Raw genomic sequence first — 18,790 nt, 5'->3', positions numbered from 1 at the left:
GAATCATAAAGCTCCAAGGTACTACCATGGTTATGAACATTTAATAGGTTAAATGTTTGTATTGTAACTTCATCTAACAACATTAATTTTGTAACAAAGAGAAAGCAGTACTAAAAGACAAAGTTGACTCATGGGACTTACAAGAAATGTTTCAATTCTGTTGGCACATAGAATTCAGGACAGAATTCAGCCTTAGTGACTTTTCAGTCAGGTGCTACGTGAAAAAGTCTTGGGCTAGTCCACATCACAAAATCATTAGTCTCACTGATCATGAAAACAGGACTACTCAATAATCTGAAGTTTAAGCTTCATTTTGCTGTAATTTTGAGTGCATTACTCCAAAACACATATGATTGATCATGATCACATATAGAACGAGGAGGAATTCACATGTGATAAGTTTTCCAGACTATGAATCTCTCTGTAAAGAAATGGTATGGTCAACAATCAAAGACTAAAACTCAAATGCTCAAACCAGAAGTATACAACAAATGGATTTTTATTGATTGTTTTGGACAAATTTAGGGTTTTTTTAACTAAAAAAAAAAAAAAAAAAAAAAATTACAAACTGGTGCAGTACCATAAAATTAATTTGAAGATGTGGAAATGCCAATTCTAGCCTGCACAGCTCCTGCAGCGCTGGAGGCCATTCTCATTGCAGGCAGTACACTTGAGGGCTTTGAAGGAGTCTGTAAAGCAGTTCCGGAACACGGACATCTTGCTCCCATGGCACACTGAGCACGGCAGGAAACCAAAGCCCCCACAAGAGAGGCACTCCTGAGGGTGCTGCACTCTCTGCTCAAAGAATGAAAGACAAAAATGTTAGCTCATCAACCACCATATGGTCTAGGACAATGAGGATTCCAGGACAGCTAAAAATACACATCCTGGTTCCCATTTTGGGCAAGATCCACCACCCCATCCCATGACAAACTACCATGGAAGAGTAGTAAGTCTGCCTTTTCCTTTGGTCAGAACCACATCCAGTGTCAGAGAGGCTCACTGCATGTTCATTGGTCACTTTATACCTCAGTGGTCTGCATTTATACTTGCCACAACAGCAACCTAAAGGATAGGTTTAGCATGCATTACTTGGATGTTGTTTAGATCTGGATTAAATTTAGGAGGTATTGCGATGATTGAGTCCAAACTCCAGGCAGTTTATACTGAAGTTTTCTGAGCTGTATGTTAAGATATTATGACTTTCAGCATCTGCATGCTCGTGCTGAACATATTATACTTATGACAGTTAAAGCTGATGATATCAAAGAGCAGTTCATAGCTTCTGACAAGTAGTACTCAAGGAAGTAAGTGGTGTATTCAAATTTACAGGCATAGAATGCTGAAGCTTTAAGCACAAAGAAGAAAGATCATCAATGTTCAACAGTTATACCCAGAGAAAATTGCTTCAAGGAAGGCCTCTCAACTGTCCCAATTCCCAAGTAAAACAATAAATTTACTCTATTTTTTTATTGGATTAAAGACAGTGGAGCATAGAAGAAGAGATTTCAAAGACACTTCTAAGTTTCACTTGCTGAAAATGTGGCTAGTTTATTCAATGATTGCCTTAAAGTTCAAATCAGAGAAAGGAAAGGTATGCCACTTTGGGTACTTACCACCTCATGTTTTAGCATTGCACTGCTGAGTAAGGACTTTGCAGGTTTATTCACAAAGAAAGAACAAAAATCCATACAATTCCTGCTATGGTTAGTCTGAGGAATTATGTACCACCAAAAACTAGTGACAAATTGTTACCAGAGTATAGTAAAATATCCACAGAAAATGTAGTACCTGGAGCACCATCAAAAAAAGAGAAAATATTTCCGGAAACTCATTAATAATAGCATTCATCTATTGAAAACCCAGATGAATATGCATACAAGGCATTTTTTTCTTTAGTTCATAAGCTTGCTGTTCTTCACAAGGCAAACAGCTCCTATTGCTATCAGCTCATCCAGGGACAATGATTGGAAATATTTAATGTCAAATTAACCTTATTTTTATCTCAGCTGTGCTCCCAACTTTCACAATTTCTGATGATTTTTTGCTTCATTAAACATTATTGCAAATAAACTGAAAACTTTAAGAGAATAATACTTTAAATCTTTACATTCATCATTGCTTGTCAGGCTTGTAAATATACAGATACCTATAGATGTAGTTAAAATAAATAACAAAAGTCAAGAAAAAAAACCAAAATTGCTTTAGCTCAGTTTCTTGAATAATGGCCATTTCCTCCTTGAACAGATGGCAGCTTGTGGAACCACTTTCTGCATCTCCAGTAATGATGAAACCTGACTGCCCCTTGCAATTGTAGCAAACTCATTTTTGAGGAAAAAAAAAAAAAAGAGAGAAAGAAAAAAACGAACCAACCAAACACACCAAAAAACAGCCAAAGGCAGTGAAGCAGTGATTGTATTCAGTGAGTCGTTATCAGTTTCCTGTAGTCCGACATTGTTTGTCTTATGTACTTTTTGTCTCAAGATTAGGACACACATTAGGCTAGTTAACAACATTATGGGGCCTCCACCCCAAAACAGGGTGTAAAAAAAGTGTAAAAAAAAAAAGCATTTGGGATCATCAGTTTATAGCAGAAGAAAAGGAAATGGTAAAGAAGAAAATCTACTTGATTACAACTAGTAATTCCCTATATTTATTTGCAGAAATACAATTACCTCAATTTTGGTTAAGAGATCCTGCAGTTCCCCAGATTCATTCATTAGTAAAATTTTCTCTGCACCCTAATAGGAAAAAGAAGATGAAAAATGTCAACCATTTTACCATGAAAAAAAACTGAGATGATTAGAAGATTTGGTCTTGAAATTTTAAATAGGCTGAGGACAAATTTGACTCACATTAATTATATTGCAAATAGGTCACCCTTAGTAAAGCTAGAAGGAGAGGAGAATCTAATCAAAGGTCTGATAGTAATGCCTTAAGTTTATTAGCAGGTGACATATCATATTTCCTTTTCTGTAAAACATGACACAGCTTGGAAATTCTGATTGTGTTCCCTTTATTTTACAGGGTATGTTTCCTGACAGAATAAGAAATAATTCTAGTTATCATGTCAAAAAATACAATTATATAAATATACAACACATCAGAGAATGCAGTAAAATGAGAAGAGGAGATTGTATTTCAAATATTCAGGCAGCTGAGCACTGAATTAAGACATAATTTGCCTAATGTATAACTCAAGGAGGAAAAGAGTAATGAAAATACTGTAACAACATTAAAGTCAGACACAACAATAAGTAATAATAACTTAGTCTGACTACATTAGGCCTCTTAGGGTTTCTGTGTCCTGAACCAACGCCCTTCTGAAGTGCTAGGGATTTATTTTCTTTCTGAAAGTACATTTTGAGAGACCTGCAGACAAAATTAAAGCCACAGGGATAATGTGGAACTTTTTGTTCCTTTCTCTTCTCATTGGATGGCCATATTTGAATGTCTATACTTCACTTATGTAACCAAATTCATTGAATACTAAATATTGTGAAACTCTTGCAAACACTTTCGATCAGAGATCAACAAAAGGTGAGGAAACTCAGATACATGAGGCTTACTTGCTGCCAGGGGCAATTGACAACATCTTCACCACACGGTGAATTCATGCCCTTGTGCTGCCCCAGTTTGCTGGTCCCTGCATATCCAGATTGCCAAATTTTGTCTTTGAGTTTGTTTCCAGCATTAACTGGAAGGTGGGACCCTGGCATGGGGCTGAGGTGCAGTGGGATGCTGGCACACAGATCAGCCCCAGCTCCTCACTTGCCCCTCTCCTGGTTTCTGGGAGGTACAGGAAAAGCTTCTGATGAGCACAGGGAACACATGTGCCTCTAGTAGATCTCTCAATGCACAGAACATTGCTGGGGACTACTGAGGCTAAAAGTATGTAGCCAAAAGCCAAGTGAAGGCAAGCAAACCTCTCAAAGGTCTTTTTTTGACACCCTATTAAGGCAATTTTCCCTCTAGAAAGTCTTTTCACTCTAGGTTTGTACAACAGAGCAGCATTTTTGACTCTGTGTTTGATGACTTGCATTTTAATCAAAAAGGAGAATGTTAAATCCATTTTAGCGGATGTGGAAAGCCACTTTTTCAGTGGACACTATCCTTACATTGTTATACTGTCAAGGAGATATTTTAAAAAAGAAGTATCACACAAGATAATTAGTTGTAGTTAATCACAGAAGATGGCAGGGGACTGATGAGCTAGCCTTACTGTACTGACTCTTCTACTGAAATCCCTTACAGACTGTGGACACACATGCATTAGGCTGTGTGTGTCCGCAGCAGAGAAGCTTTTAGCAGTCTGCTGGACCCTTTCACACTTGTCCTCTCATCTTTGCTTTCACACAGAGGAGCAGGCAATGGGAGCAATTAGCACAACAGTGAGGACTGGCCAAGGCAGCCCATGGAGAATTAGCTTGAGGTCTGAATACACTGCAGCAGCCCAAGACAAAGATTGTGCTCCCCATCTGAAGTAGAGACATTAAGGATTTGCAACTTTATTGATGATGGGATTGCAGCACTCTAAAGTCCTTAAGTTCGACAAGCCTCAATTTGCCCCCATTAGGAAAAGCTCTCTTCTCTGTTGCCACAGGGAAAAGCATTCCAGTGACTTCTGCCCCATGTTAGTGATATTGTATGATAATGCTAATTGCCTTTCGCAGCACAGTAATCAAAAGTTTAACAGGTTTCTCATTGTAGATTTATATTTTAAAGGATTTATATTTCTGATGATGCTCAGTCAGTCAGCTGTGTTCCTTTCTAAGTAGAAAGCTATGATTTTTAAATTAAAACCCAAACATCAGAATAGCTATCAATGTTTTAAAGTGTTCCACTCTGTCTTCTCTGATTAATGGCTGCCCCAAGTAAAATATAAATAAAAGTCTGTAGAGGTTAACCTTCCTTCTGGATCTTTGAGTCTTAACACACAGAGTCCATAATTAATAGAGTAATTAAACCAGCTGTCAAGTAAGTCCAGTGGCTGATTTCTGACCAGAAAGTGATGCCTTTATTTTTCTTCCCAGGTTGTGCTCAGTCCACAATTACTCAGAAAGGTATGTGAAACCTTAAACAGTCTGTCCCTCCAGAGACTAACATAAGGAGCACAAGAGAGAGTGGGCATAATCTTTAGAGAATCAGCAGGGAGAAGTGACTTTTCAGTTTTTTTACCCAGTTCAATCTCAAGGCAGAGGCCTGTGAATCCTTTATCTACTAACTTCACTGAATCTCTACCATGCTGGAGAACTGCAGAAGTCGTAGTCAGATATTTGCTTTTCTTTTGTCAAGAAATGCCACAGACTTGGCTAAATCATTCCACAATTTTTCCAGACCATTTTAATTAATAAAATTATCTTCCCAATTATCCCTTGAGAAGAAGCAGAAAGTAACATCATATTTCAAATATTAAATTCTCAAATGTAATTCCCATTAACTGTAGAACTAGGACAAGGTCCACTAAGTTTTCTACTGCCCAGCTCTGTGCTGTTAGTATACCTGTCTGTTGCTACCTATCTTGGATATAAACCGTAACTATCTCCCCTATGTAATTCTTCATCAAGGAATAAACATAGATATATGGCTCTGCATTTGTCTTTAATTGAATACTTGCATGTTTGGGGAAACAGCCTCTCTTCCATATCATTCCTTATATACTGAGAAAAATTATCAAGGCCCTGCAGCATCCCTCTTGTGGACACATTTGCAGTGCAGATTAATTGCATGCCCTACTTCCTATTTTGCTAAGCACATAAGCAAGGCCTCTTGTTAAGGCAGCAGAAATACACTCACACACTTCACCCTCCCTGGCAAGAACCTGCCATGTTATTCACCATGATGTACCAAAGAGCTGAGCTGTGCGTGCCCTGCTGCTGCCCACAGCTCACACTCCCTGCAGCCTGCAGCACCACTCCTCTCACAGCCAGGGGCCCCTCGGTAGCAGGTATACAGAAGGTACAAATAACTTCCCAGAAATCTGCCCACAAATGGAGAAAATTGACACTGGAGTATAGTACCAGCACCAGAAATTCTGGATTTGGAATACAAAGAATGGGAAAGGTTGACGTGTAGAAAGAAATTGAACCCTGTGTTTCCTGACATGTTAAACTGCAAAATGGAGGAAACAAGTGGGAAAAAGCTTGGGGAAATGCAAAAATTACATAATAATTTTATTGTCACAGAGCCATTCATTTCCTCCAATTAGGTGAATACCAGAAGAATATATTTAACAAAACACAGAGGCTCTAGAAAGCCACTAAATATATATGACCACTGGAAATCAGCTAAAAGCTAAAGAAATCAGCAACTATCAATTCCTGTTCCACAAAAAAAATTTCTAAAAGTCAGTTACAGAAACTGTCTCATCATTCTTTGGAGAGGATCATAACCAATGTGTAAAATAATTTTACAATTAATCTCATCCTGTTTTGGATTCATTATAGCTGGGAAAAATTAAACAGGACATATTTTCTTCAGAAAAAAAAACCAGTCATAAATTCACATATCTGAAAAAATCAAGGAGGTTTGTATGGCAAGCGAATGCTGGAATTCAATCACATATTTCAAGTAGAAAAAGGAAATACATGTATTTTTAAAATATTATGCTGTGAGTTATCATATTTACAAAGAATGACTTAATTGCCTGTTTTATTTCCATCCCTTCCCCAGGAGAGTGGGTCTTTGCATAACATAAACCTTTAACAATTCTGAATGCATTTTTAAGAGTAAATGAATGCTCCACTATTTTTTTCTGTGTGACTTTTTTCTGGAAGTAATTTTTTATTCTGCATTGATATCCCACCAGATGGCATAATTCCATTTCAGATAGAGACAACCTCAGATGAAAAGAAGGGATTACATCAGTCAGTAAAGAGCATGCAGCAGAAAGAATCAGCAATTTCCTGACAGGCTGATATTTAGAAAATGTGTGTCAAGAAATACAATGATTCAATCCTGAAAAAAATGTGAAGATTAAAAGCCCTGTTGTAGTGCAGCATGCAGTACTTTCCTTGACAGGGGCTAAATATGATTTTTTTATTGCTTCTGCCCAAGTCATGGATTTGTTTCATTGTCCCTGTGCAGACAATGATAAATTCCACAGCACTGTGAATATTTATCCCCACAGCCTGCAGTGCTCAAACGACTTTGTCCATGCTTCTGAATAACATGGGTACAATATGCTCTTATCAGATGCACATATACTGGGTTTTGGTGCTTTTGTTATTTTTATCTCATTAAGAATAATCTTTCACCTTTCAAAACTGTTCATATTTTATTTCAGGGTTGGGGTTTTTCTCCTTATGACTCATTGAAAGCTGCATCAATGTATATTCATTGTACTGCTACATGCAATCTCCTTCAGGGAAGGATTTTTCAGGAAATAAATATTTAAAAAATAAATAGAAAAGAGATAGAAAAAAAAGAGGAAAATATTGCATGATTTATTTACTGATACATCAGGCTCTGGGATTTCTGTATTTCGTTTGCATATCAGAAGTTAATTATTATAAAAAACATTATAGAAATATCCACTGTTACCAATGAGACCAGATTCTGTAATTAGTTCTCAATTAAATGAGAACTAGCTTCATTTTCTACGGTTAAGCAAATAATTTATTTAATCAATTTCAGTATCTTATCTGAATTCTTTTGACAAATTGGTCATAAGTGGACTGAGGTTTTCTTGGAGTCAATCATAATTCACTACTTACACTTTTAGCATAATAATTAGATGAGCAAATCTTCATCTGAATCCTGTTGAATTTTAAACTTCTCTTGAATGCAGCACTTTTACTCCTGGCTCCTGGAGAACTCTCCAAATCAGAGTTTTGATAAAAGCGTATTCTACAATGAGGTAAAAAGCACTATCTGCTAATATTCTGCACATAGGTGGCTTTGCAGCTGCTCTAGTGGTCTGGCAAGGCCTATGACAGCAAATTCATTTGTTATAGAGCTCAGGGAAGCCTAACTCATGCAGAAGACATGGAAAGCTTGGAAGGGATAGGGAAAAAGAGGAGAACATGTTCATATAGGCCCAATATTTATTGTCCCTGATTGTTGGTTACACTGCATTTTGTTACTTAAAGGTTTTGTGAAAATGAAAGCTTTAAGTGATGCAAACACAGTAACCTCCCTGTGTTTAAATATAGTTTGCCTTCACGAATCACAGTCGGTGCTAATTGCTAGCTTTTCACCATGCAAGACAAATACATTCCCTGAGTTTTCAAACTGTGCCACTTTCCAGAATCTTTTGATTTTTCTTTTTCTGTCTATGAGAAATACATTTCATAAGTACAGGTTCAATGAAAAGGTGATTTCAAATGTCAGTAGACTTCTAGACCTAGAATACTAGTGTACAAATAGGGATTTTAGTTTTCCATTTGGAGTTCATGTCTCACAATAGGGAAGTATTGGGCTCCTCTCTCTTCTACAGCCAGGGTTTTTAAAAAGTAGAGTATTAACAAATTCTGTATCTAAAATATGTTCAGTTGATTACAGATCCCGAGACAGACTACATAATCTAAAATTCAATGTTTATTTAAAATCTGGCACCCCAAAGTGTTAGTCTCTTATTCAACACAGATATTACTAAATGACAGGTTTATGCTATGTGTGTTCATCTTCCTGGGTCATCCATTACATACAGGATCTCACAAGGGAAAAAAAATCAATTTCTCTAGATTTTCATGGTTTCAACTACAAAATAAGATATTTTTTAAGGAACAGATAATATATCAGATGTATTATTGCTTCTTACTCCCCTCCTGGTAGTCTCTCCCTGGTTATCTTTTGCATCTTCAGATTAAACTTATCAGTGAGGATCTATGCAATTCATACTACAAAAGGATTTCTGTCTTAGCTTGTTACAATCACTGCAGCATTGTGGGCAATTTTCTAAAAATCCTGTTTCTCATTTATCAAGATTTTCATCTGCTCTTCCCAACTGTAGAATAAAACCTAGGTATATGCTTTACTTACCCCAAGATAATGGCCATCAATAAACACAACAGGGAGTGAGGGAACTTCACAGACACTTCTGCACCTTTCATCTAGTTCTTTTCCATAATCACTGTTCAGAGCAATGTTTTTTTCTTCAAACTTAACTCTGTGGTTTTGAAATATCTTTCTAACCAGTTCACATCTTTCAAAAGTGTCTCTCACCACACGAAGACTGGTAGTATAAATGACTATGCGGCCAAACTCTGGGACTGTTGAGACCTGGAAAAAAAAATAGTTCCCATTATATTAGACAAAGGGTTAATATCTTCCAAGTATTGAGTAATTTTATTTAAAGTATTTTTTAAAAAGGAAAAGAGCATCTTAATAACACAATCCAACATTCAACTTTTTTTCAAATGTGATGATGGAACAGGAAGAACTAATTTCTTGAAAACAGCAATTTCATGCAATTCAAGATGGTTAAATAAGGTGCAGCTTCGCTTTTTAGGAAAGCCTTAGTCAACATATATTTTCAAGAAACAGATATATTTTAGATCCTGCTTGACTTCCAAATGTGAATAAATTGACACTGTCCTGCTGATGTGTGATTCTGTTAATACAGTTACTTGTGTTTACACAAACAGAGTCTGATAGTACCAAGACTAAGACTAAACTTGCTAAGCTTAGATGTTGTTAACAATCTGCTTCAAGACAAGTGCCTAAGCTAAGCCTTAGCATGTACATGACCAAACACTAATTTAGAATACTTTAGGTCTCCATGTTGAACTAGATTATGATTGCAGAAGGTACAGATGTATCCCTAATTTTTAATGTAGTTCCACTACAAATTCCTCTAACATCCAAACAACAATAAAAAGTATATTTTTTGTGTATTTAATGTCCAATCAAAAACCTACTGCAGCTAGCTGGAAAAAGTTTCACACTACAATTCAGATTTTACTTTTTACCCCACTTTTCAAAATGTAAAAGTTTATGCTGCTTCTTTCCTTTTTAGGATGACAATAATTTGATACTGTAAATACTACAGGGATTATTTTTGCCCAAGAGAGTGTGATAGATTTTCAAGAAGCCTAAGAATCTTTCTTCTAAACACAGATATTATGTTCAAATATATAACTAAAATCCCAGCTTTTTAAAAGGATTATAATGCATTTCCTAGCTTTCCAAATTATCCATTTTATTCAGCAAGTTATGTTTAATTATTTCATCAGTATTCTAGGTGTCAAAACACAGTTAGAAAATAAAAAGCAAGGAAACCCGTACTCCACTGTAGCACTGTATAGAAAATAAATCTTAATGGGTGAATAGATAATTTTTTACCTATCTCATGAATTAACTATAAAAACATAGTTGTTAAATTTGGCAGATGCCATTGCATATTTTGTGATATAACCGGTCATGATTTATCTTACTTCCTAAATACCAAAAAAAGTCCTTGAAAAAGGATTCTACTTAGAGAGGTGTTTACAAGGTTCTTCATATAGTAAAGAGTTCTCAGGAAAAGTATTTGCATTTCACGAATCACTTACAAAACACTGAAAGTGTAATTGCCAACATATGTAGCCATGGCTTTCATCTCCTATTCAGGAAAGGAACCATGTTGTGATAAGTCAATATTTTTTCTCTTAGAATGGGTGTCAGAAATTCAATTTCAGGCACAAGTTTTATGAAAATGGGCTATTTTTCCACAGCCCATTTTCTATGTTGAAAATCTGTTATACTGTTCCTGCAGCATTGATTCTCCTCCAGCATATTGTTCACACATTCCAAGTGAGAAATTAGCTCATTCTCTGTGTAAAAGACAAGTACTCTATATAAATACTGCAAATATTTTAGTAACTACACATGGGTTACTTGAAGGAAGAGGAGTTTGTTGTTCTCATAAGTAACCAAAAGAAGTTCTTAAAATATTACTTAAATAGAAAATTTCACATATTCCTCATTTCCTCCTCTTTGGAGTGACAATACATTTTGAAGTGCGAAACTATTCGACAGGATGGAAGCTCTTGTTCCTTCATAACTCTAATCTCTAATGCTGCTTGTTCCCAGACACCAGAGGCTGGCAGCATAGGTACAGACAGTCATTATCTAGTGAAGCATCAGGACTGTGGTGTCTCTACAGCATACAAATAAGCAGCTGAAGAGGTGGAAAAATGGAAAGTTGTAAAGTGATCTGGAAAGATATCAAATGAAAGGAGTGTACAAAGAGTCACTTTTCTGTTTATTCCTTTTTTTCCCCCTAATGTAGCAGTGAAGAAATACCATGGTTTGCCCTGCAAAGAAGTATCAAGGACATTGATTAAACAATTCTTCAGGGAAATTTTGATTAAAACCTTGTTTTCTGTGCTACAAATGTACACAATTTGTCCTTGCAAGGACTTTTACCATAGAAAGATATCTTTCTTGTCACATGTTAAAACCACATTGGCAATGAACAACAGGGGCTTTATAACAAGAATTTATGTTAATTCTTATTTTTCTAAGCAATATAGAGGCTAAAAACTGTAATATTTAATTACCAGAATACACTCTTGAAGTAAACTAGTAAACACTATGCTTTTCCTTCCTAGGTTGGAACTGTGGCAAAAGTATAATAAATAACAAGCCATGTAAACAAATGAAAAGAAAGACACTTTAGAAAATGAACTTTTACAATTTTGCTTTGCAAACTTGAAATTAGAATCACCTAAAGTAACTTCACAAATGCACATAAAGCTCTAGGTGAACTTTAACACAAGGCTATTCTCTGGTTATAAGTATGAAAAAACTTTAATAAAGCTGTGGAAGTTGGACAGATGAATGTACCAAAAGATTTGGAGCAACTTGCATTAACCATTTATTGTATTTCTTGTAGGTGGAATTCTCATTGAAGCAAGAAGCTTATGATCTCTAAGCTTTTTATATATTTTCCATATATCTGTAGCTTTTTAGATAGCTAATGCATGGCTGTAGCTCTAGTATTTTCCTATCCTTTTCTCCTAGATATTAGAACAATAAACTAACCTTGATGATACATTCCTGAAATACTGTTTAGTCTTATTGTCAGGAAGATGGCCTACAAGAAGAACATTTTGTTTTCCAACCAGAATCTGAGAACTCGTAACAAGAAGTGGGGCAAAGAAGCCTTTGGACCAACTCCAAGGGGTTGACCCAGGGTTGGGTTACTGGGGCAACTGAATCTTCTACTGGATGTACCCATTAGATATCCTAAATAAATAACTTTATAAAAATTGTAGAAATCCAGCCAGATGTTCCCATCACCACTGGGACACCTGGAAGCTACCAAATAAAGGTCTGGTTTTTACCTTACTACTCTAATACTCTTGCAAATGTTTGTTTCTCTTTTGATTATAGGCAAGATTTATGGATTCCATTTGGCCTAAGGTGGCAACTATTGTGTCATATTCACATGTGTCATATTCACATTCATGTCACAGGAAACCCCTGTGCACGTGGGTCAAGGCTGTGCTTCAAAGAAAGTGCCTGTATGGAAAGACTGCCAAGGAAGGGATTTAAGTTTTCAGGGAGAAATGCTTTATTTGCTTCGGTAACAATCCTCTATATCATTTGCAGCTCTTAGTTTAACAGCCCAATGCCACCATCTCCCCAAGAATCTAACGGCACATTCTGTTTTACTGCCTCAGTCTGAAGAGCTTCTATTTTTCTCGGGAGCATCAAGCAGCTGACAACAGCAGTAGCATGACCTGCATCACTTGACAGCAGAGCTGCCACTACCAGCCTAAGAAACAGCTGCCCTTTTTTTCTGTCTAGAGAGAAATAGTAGTTGCTTCACCAGTTCAGTCCTGTTCATGATTGAACATGAAAAAGCCACAATGTTACTTACATTGTGCCTGACTCAGTCTTTTCCCAGACTTCTTTATCAGATCAGTCAGAGCAAATCACAGAATTATGGAATCATTGAATGGTTTGGGTTGTAAGGGACCTTAAGAATCACTTACTTTCAACATCCCTGCCATGAGCAGGGACATCTCCCACTAGACCAGTTTGTTCAAAGCCCTGTCTGTCCTGGTCCTGATGTACAGCTCAGAGAAATCTATCCCTCTGCCCTCCCACTGGCGTCCATCTGACATGGTTGCAAGTAAATATAGTCCTTAACTGGGCAAATCTTGAGGGATGTCATCCATGAGGTTAAATTTGTGAGCTCATTATCAAGTGGCACCACAAAAGAAAGAAATTGCTGATGAAAAAGAGAAGGTTTAATAGAACAAACAGATAAGCAACAAAATGAAAGGATGCTGGGGACTAAAAAAGAGCTGAAAATACATAATAACCAAACCCAGATGATAAACCAAAACCTAAAACATCAGGATACTGAGAGAGCAAGAGTAGTAGACATTACCTATAGAAATAAAAACATGAAAAGTATGACAAAAAACAAAAGAGACAGGAAGTAAAACAAAACAAAGTAAATTATAAAACAGGGAGAAAATCACTAAAATAAGATATTCTGATCTTTTTTAGAAGAAATCCCAGTAGTCATGTAAACTGTACAACAAATATATTACAGAATATACGAATCTCCAAGTTGTTTGAAAATTTTGGAATGTCTTAATAAAAAACCTGTTGTATATTACTAGAGCTTCAGAAATATGAAATATTTGAGAATCACACTCCTAAAACATGTCTTTGAGAATTTACCTTTTCTCTATAACAGTTGCCTTGACAGTAATAACAGACTTCTCAGCAGCTCTGCAAAAACGTTACAACAGTCAGGTGTTTCCATGGTGCTTCTGAAAGCCAGATAAATACCATGAATCTCTCATGAATATCTATGGGTTCAGACTTTCCCCACTCTATCTTATCCCTGAATTTGGGTCCAACTGCAACTGAAGAAGCAGCAGAAGTTTCCATGTTTTTCTATTGGTCTCATAGTTACCTTAGCCCTGACCAGTCCTGCCAGTCTGAGCAAATATTTCTTTCCTGTTTGTAAGGGGAATTTATAAAATTAACTATTGAATAAAAATACTAAATTAATTCTTCAGCATACTTGCCATGAATCACTCTCTAAACACTATAGATTTTCTTTAATATATTTTAAGTCTGCCTTACTGACTTTGAGTGTTTTTTTATCTCTGGACCAAAACCCTTAACATGAATATTTTTGGTGCATGACTAATAGCTATTAGTCGTCCAAGCTAATAGTTTTCTGCTTGTAATGTAAGGACTACTGAGATCCCTTGGGGCATAAAGTGATTGCTCCTAAAACAGTGGTGAAATTTGCTTTTAGAAAACCTTTGTTTATGACCATGTCTGTAAACAACTAAACAGACCAGTCCATCAGTGAGAGGAATCCTATACTCATGATGTTAACCTCATTTTTATTTGGTAGCAAATGAAAACCATGAGAGCAATACTACCAAAGTAGCCATGGCAATTTTTCAATCCTCTCTAGGAAGAAAGTATAAACATGTGATTGAACCTCATTGGTTGAAAAGAACAGCTATCTACGTGCACATATATAGATCATTAATTTCAATTAAAGCATCACCTATAAATTTACATTTAATTATTTAAAGAACAAAATACAAAATAAAAAAAAAATAGCTGGTATAGTACTTTGATAAAAGCTGAAATGCTTTAACACAATACTTTTTTAAAGGTTTTTACTATGTTCAGGTATAACACTCCACATGTTGTTCATGCAGTACTGAATTGCTTGTGTGACCTAAATCAAGGGCTGATATACCCTTCTCTGCCTCACAATATCATCTTTCAACATCTCAGAGTGTTCTGCTGAATTATGCACCCCTTGGCTCTGTAATTAGATACTATCAGACTGGCAGAAGTATCTGCTTCACTAAGTAGGCTGAGGCAGGAATCTAGAGCACATTACAAACCTTGTGCCAGAGATGCTTCAGTGAGTAAATGAAACATTCATGATCTGACAAAAATGTTGAGCAAAAGAAAATAACTTATAGATTTATATATTTTGTATGTGTGCTTGCATATCTAAAAAAAAAAATTTGGGTTAAGCTGCTTACTTCATAATCGGCATCACATCATTTATAACTTCAATTTGTATCAACTGAGTGGCAAGAAGAATTGTGATTTAACAATAATCTTCTGATCACAATCTGGTGTGAACTTTCTGTTTTTATTTTACACTCAGAAAATGAAGGGAAGAAAATAGCAATGAGTTTCTTGTTGAAGAAGTTCTGCAGAAAAAATGTGCCAAAATTTAAGCATTTAATTTCTGCAATATTTAAAAGCTTTTACTAGCTTTCACATTTTAAAAGACTTCTAAAACATTTACTAAAAGTAGTGAATACTTTCTGAGAGATAATTTGAAAGTCAAAAGCTATGACCAAAATGTTTCTTTCTTTCTACATGATACTCAATGAGGACATACATGTTTTCAAAAATGCATAGCATTTCATGAAAAACATACTTTTCATCAAGTCAGGGTTTATATGAAAACATGCAACATTTGGATGAGATTGGTGAAGGTTGAAGGTGTATGTTCAAGCAAAACCCACAATGTTTGCCATCATAACCACGCAGAACAATGATGGTGTTGTGAACCAGTCCATTCTGTTTGTTGGTTGCCTGGTTCAAATTAAAGTTTTGATGGCATTTTTCAAGAAGATTTGCTTTGCTGGTCAGAAGATCTCCTCCAAAACACAGACTTCATCTACCAAAGTAAAATGTTTTTCTTTGGCAAGGGGAAGATCTTTTTACACACACTGAAGCTGTTGCAAACAGTCCCCAGTTATGGTGTGTGTTCTTCATATGAAATCACATTCCCTTCCACTTCACTGTTTGCAGTCCAACCCTTCTTGGGCTCTCACACAGCAAAGCATAGTGTGCATGTAAATTTGAATCCACAGTCTCTCAAGTACTTTATTACAATAAGACTGCAGTACTGTTTGCATTGCCTTCAAGGACCCAGCACTACATCAATATTCAGTAAAATTCAGAACTTTATTAAATTCAGGAAACCGTGCATATTAGAAAAGCTCAGTAGGATGAAGTCTGATTTCTGCAACACGGCACTCAAACACTGAAGTTAAAGCATGTACTGACCTCTTAAAATAACACAGTACTTTTTCTTATGCAGTTTTGGCAGTTAAACGGACTATAAACTGTAGGACTTGTCATATTTGACCCCTTAGGGCAGTGGAATGATATCACCAGTAGCTTTTCTCATGACTGTCAGCAAGCTGGGAGGCTCCACTGATACCAATTTACAAGTGAGGCCATGAAGAGCTGCACTCCTAAACAAGGTAGCTAGAGAGTCTGGGACATTCCCAAACAGATACTAACTTTGCTTTCTCCAAAAAAAGTGGTCAGGTCACTGTTTTTCTCAGCTTTTAAAATAGCACAAATACTGTGGCTTTTGTTGGGCTGTGTGCTGTAAGTCATCTCACCCACCAACAGCAGCCCTAGGAACACATCAGTTTCCAAAAGCCGTGTAGGAGCCCAGGCTCCTCTGCCTGTCGTAACATGGGACATGAGATGTCTCAAAAGAGATGTCTTTTGTTTCTGTTTGCATTTCATAGGGCTAGATAACTCTGAGGAGCTGGGCACAGTTATAGAGAAGAGCTATGGTCCAGCAACAACCTGAATTCTTTGAAGTTAGAAGAAACTCCTGGGCTACTCTTGTCTCTCTCATCTACAAACATGACATACAAGGCTGATTGTAAAATAGCAGTTTTACCTCCTGAAGGTTTGCATCCTCAAAATTGTTCAACTGTAGTGTAAAATAGGCACAGAATGCAATTATACTCAGATATTGGTATAGCATATTTATATATATTTGTAATTCATTTGTACTTTTCAGACTGTACATTGTTGTTGGGGATGTGAGAGGAAAATAACAAAAGTATACTGCACATGATATTTATACTGTTTCTTTTATCCTAAAATCACTTTGCAGTATACTAAAATATGAAAAACCAAAAGGAAGTCTTTTCATCCTCTGACACTATGTGTATGTGTGTTGTTACCCCTTCTGTTCCTCAAATAATGCAATATAATATGTCTCTTTTTCTGACACTGCAGGCTTTTCCACATATATTCTGCACAGACTGCTGTTCAAGGCATGTCAAAGTGTTTTCATTTCAGAGCAGAAATAAAACTTACAATACCCCAGCAAAGGAGTACAGGGTGTGACCTGGCCTCTCCCTGCTCTTTGTAATGCTTCAGCTATTGGCAGGCACAGAAGGTACAAAGACTGCAGCTGAGCTCACCTGCCAGTGTCCTTATTGCTGCTCGTGCAGCATACACTCACACGAGCAGGTTAGAACCTGCTCACAGGTGACCTGAGATCTGATAAGAGAGCAGGTTATCTCCCCAGGGCTCACGATCTCTGCCAGACCATGTTGCCTGTGCCTCTGTAGCCTCTAGAGTCAAACTGTGCAATACAAGTCTGGCTCTCACTCTGGGGTAAGAGCCACTCCTATTCAACAGGGCACAGCAATGCTGGGAAGTCAGCCAGGGCAAAATTTATTTCAAATAAATGAAAAATATGTTCACATTAATTAAAAGAAGATCGCTATCTGTCCATGTCTAATTGGATTTTGTTTATCAAGTGCTGAAAGTTCTATCAGTATTTTCTTATTAATGTATTTAAGCCATTCAGCATATGATAGGATAAAAAGAAACATTTGAAAATCAGAAGTAAATCTCTGATTTACTCTAACATAATCTGCACTTCTTCTGGGAAGAAATACTTTAATATAATGCTTGTTTCTCTTTTGTTTGCTCAGTCCTTATTTCTATCTCACCTCATATTTATCAATCAGACATCTCCAAGAAATTCTTCACAAATAAAAAAAAGAGACTGTCTCTGGGAAGACCCTTGGAAATCTGGTTCCTCTGGTTGGTAAGAAAGGAGAAGCATTTCTTTGTTCTGCAAGGATATTCCTTACAAAGATTGAAGGGGAAGAGGCAGGAGCAACTGAAAATAGTTTTGTTCTCAGCAGTTTACGTGAGACGCTAGAAGCCAAAACAGGGAGAGTCCAACAACTTCCTTTCAAAATTTGCAGTTCTTTGAACCATTTTTGTATTCAGCAGGAGCCAGACAAGATGAACCTGGATCGTCCTGTGGCATCCAAATGAAACCCCTTCAGGTAGAGCCTCCTATGTGGGGAATAGGCTAAGAGAGGTAATAGCTGAGCTGTTCTCTCAGTCCTCTTAATTGTTGCAGAGATGTGTGATTCAATTTGCCAGTGTCCTCTTCCCCTCACATTAGCCTTTTAAAGTCATCAAGTAAAGCACAATACTACGGAGCACAAAACAAATATTAATATATTAGAACCAGCCACATGGTCCCATTGGTGATCTTTTTGTCTGTAAAATGTTGGGCTGCCAATAATCTTGAAATTTCCACTACCAAAGAAAATCATAGAATCATAAAATGGTTTAGGTTGGAAGTAGACCTCAAAGACTACCGGGGGGGCATGGTATGGACAGGTACACCTTCCACTAAACCAGGTCCCTCAAAGCCTCATTCAGCTTGGTCTTGAACATTCCAGGGATGGGGCAACTTTTCTCTATTAACCACCTCCAAAGGAAGTATTTCTTACTAATATAGGATTTCTTCCTAATATCTAATCTAGACCTACCCTCTTTCTGTTATGAGTTAGTCCCCCTAGTCCTATCACTACATCTTTATGACTTCTTTCACACCACAAAACGTCCAACGCAGAATTTAGTATAGTACAATTTTCTTAACAGTATTAATCAGAGAAAATTATTTCAGAAAATTTTCATCAACCGTCACAATCACCACACAAAAATAATATGCAATAATTTTCTCAGGACAGACAGGTTCAAATCTTTGCCATTTACAGCAGGAACCTCC

The 18,790-nt window shown here is 36.7% G+C and overlaps 1 protein-coding gene across 1 annotated transcript in view; it reads right to left on the bottom strand.

Annotated features, from left to right (window-relative positions):
- Positions 1 to 436: 436 nt before the first annotated feature.
- GRXCR1 (glutaredoxin and cysteine rich domain containing 1) overlaps positions 437 to 18,790 on the bottom strand; it is a gene marked incomplete at its 5' end in the record, with an annotated part of 36,345 nt that continues 17,991 nt past the window's right edge. The window contains 3 exons of the mRNA XM_083861596.1: positions 437 to 795; positions 2,676 to 2,741; positions 8,983 to 9,222. Of these exons, the coding sequence (XP_083717722.1) occupies positions 616 to 795; positions 2,676 to 2,741; positions 8,983 to 9,222 (486 nt within the window). The 3' untranslated portion in view covers positions 437 to 615. The remainder of the gene's footprint in view (positions 796 to 2,675; positions 2,742 to 8,982; positions 9,223 to 18,790) is intronic.

Source organism: Zosterops lateralis (assembly GCF_965231275.1).
Source record: "Zosterops lateralis genome assembly, chromosome: 5".
Lineage (NCBI taxonomy): Eukaryota > Metazoa > Chordata > Aves > Passeriformes > Zosteropidae > Zosterops > Zosterops lateralis.
This window is presented reverse-complemented; position numbering and strand designations above follow the sequence as displayed.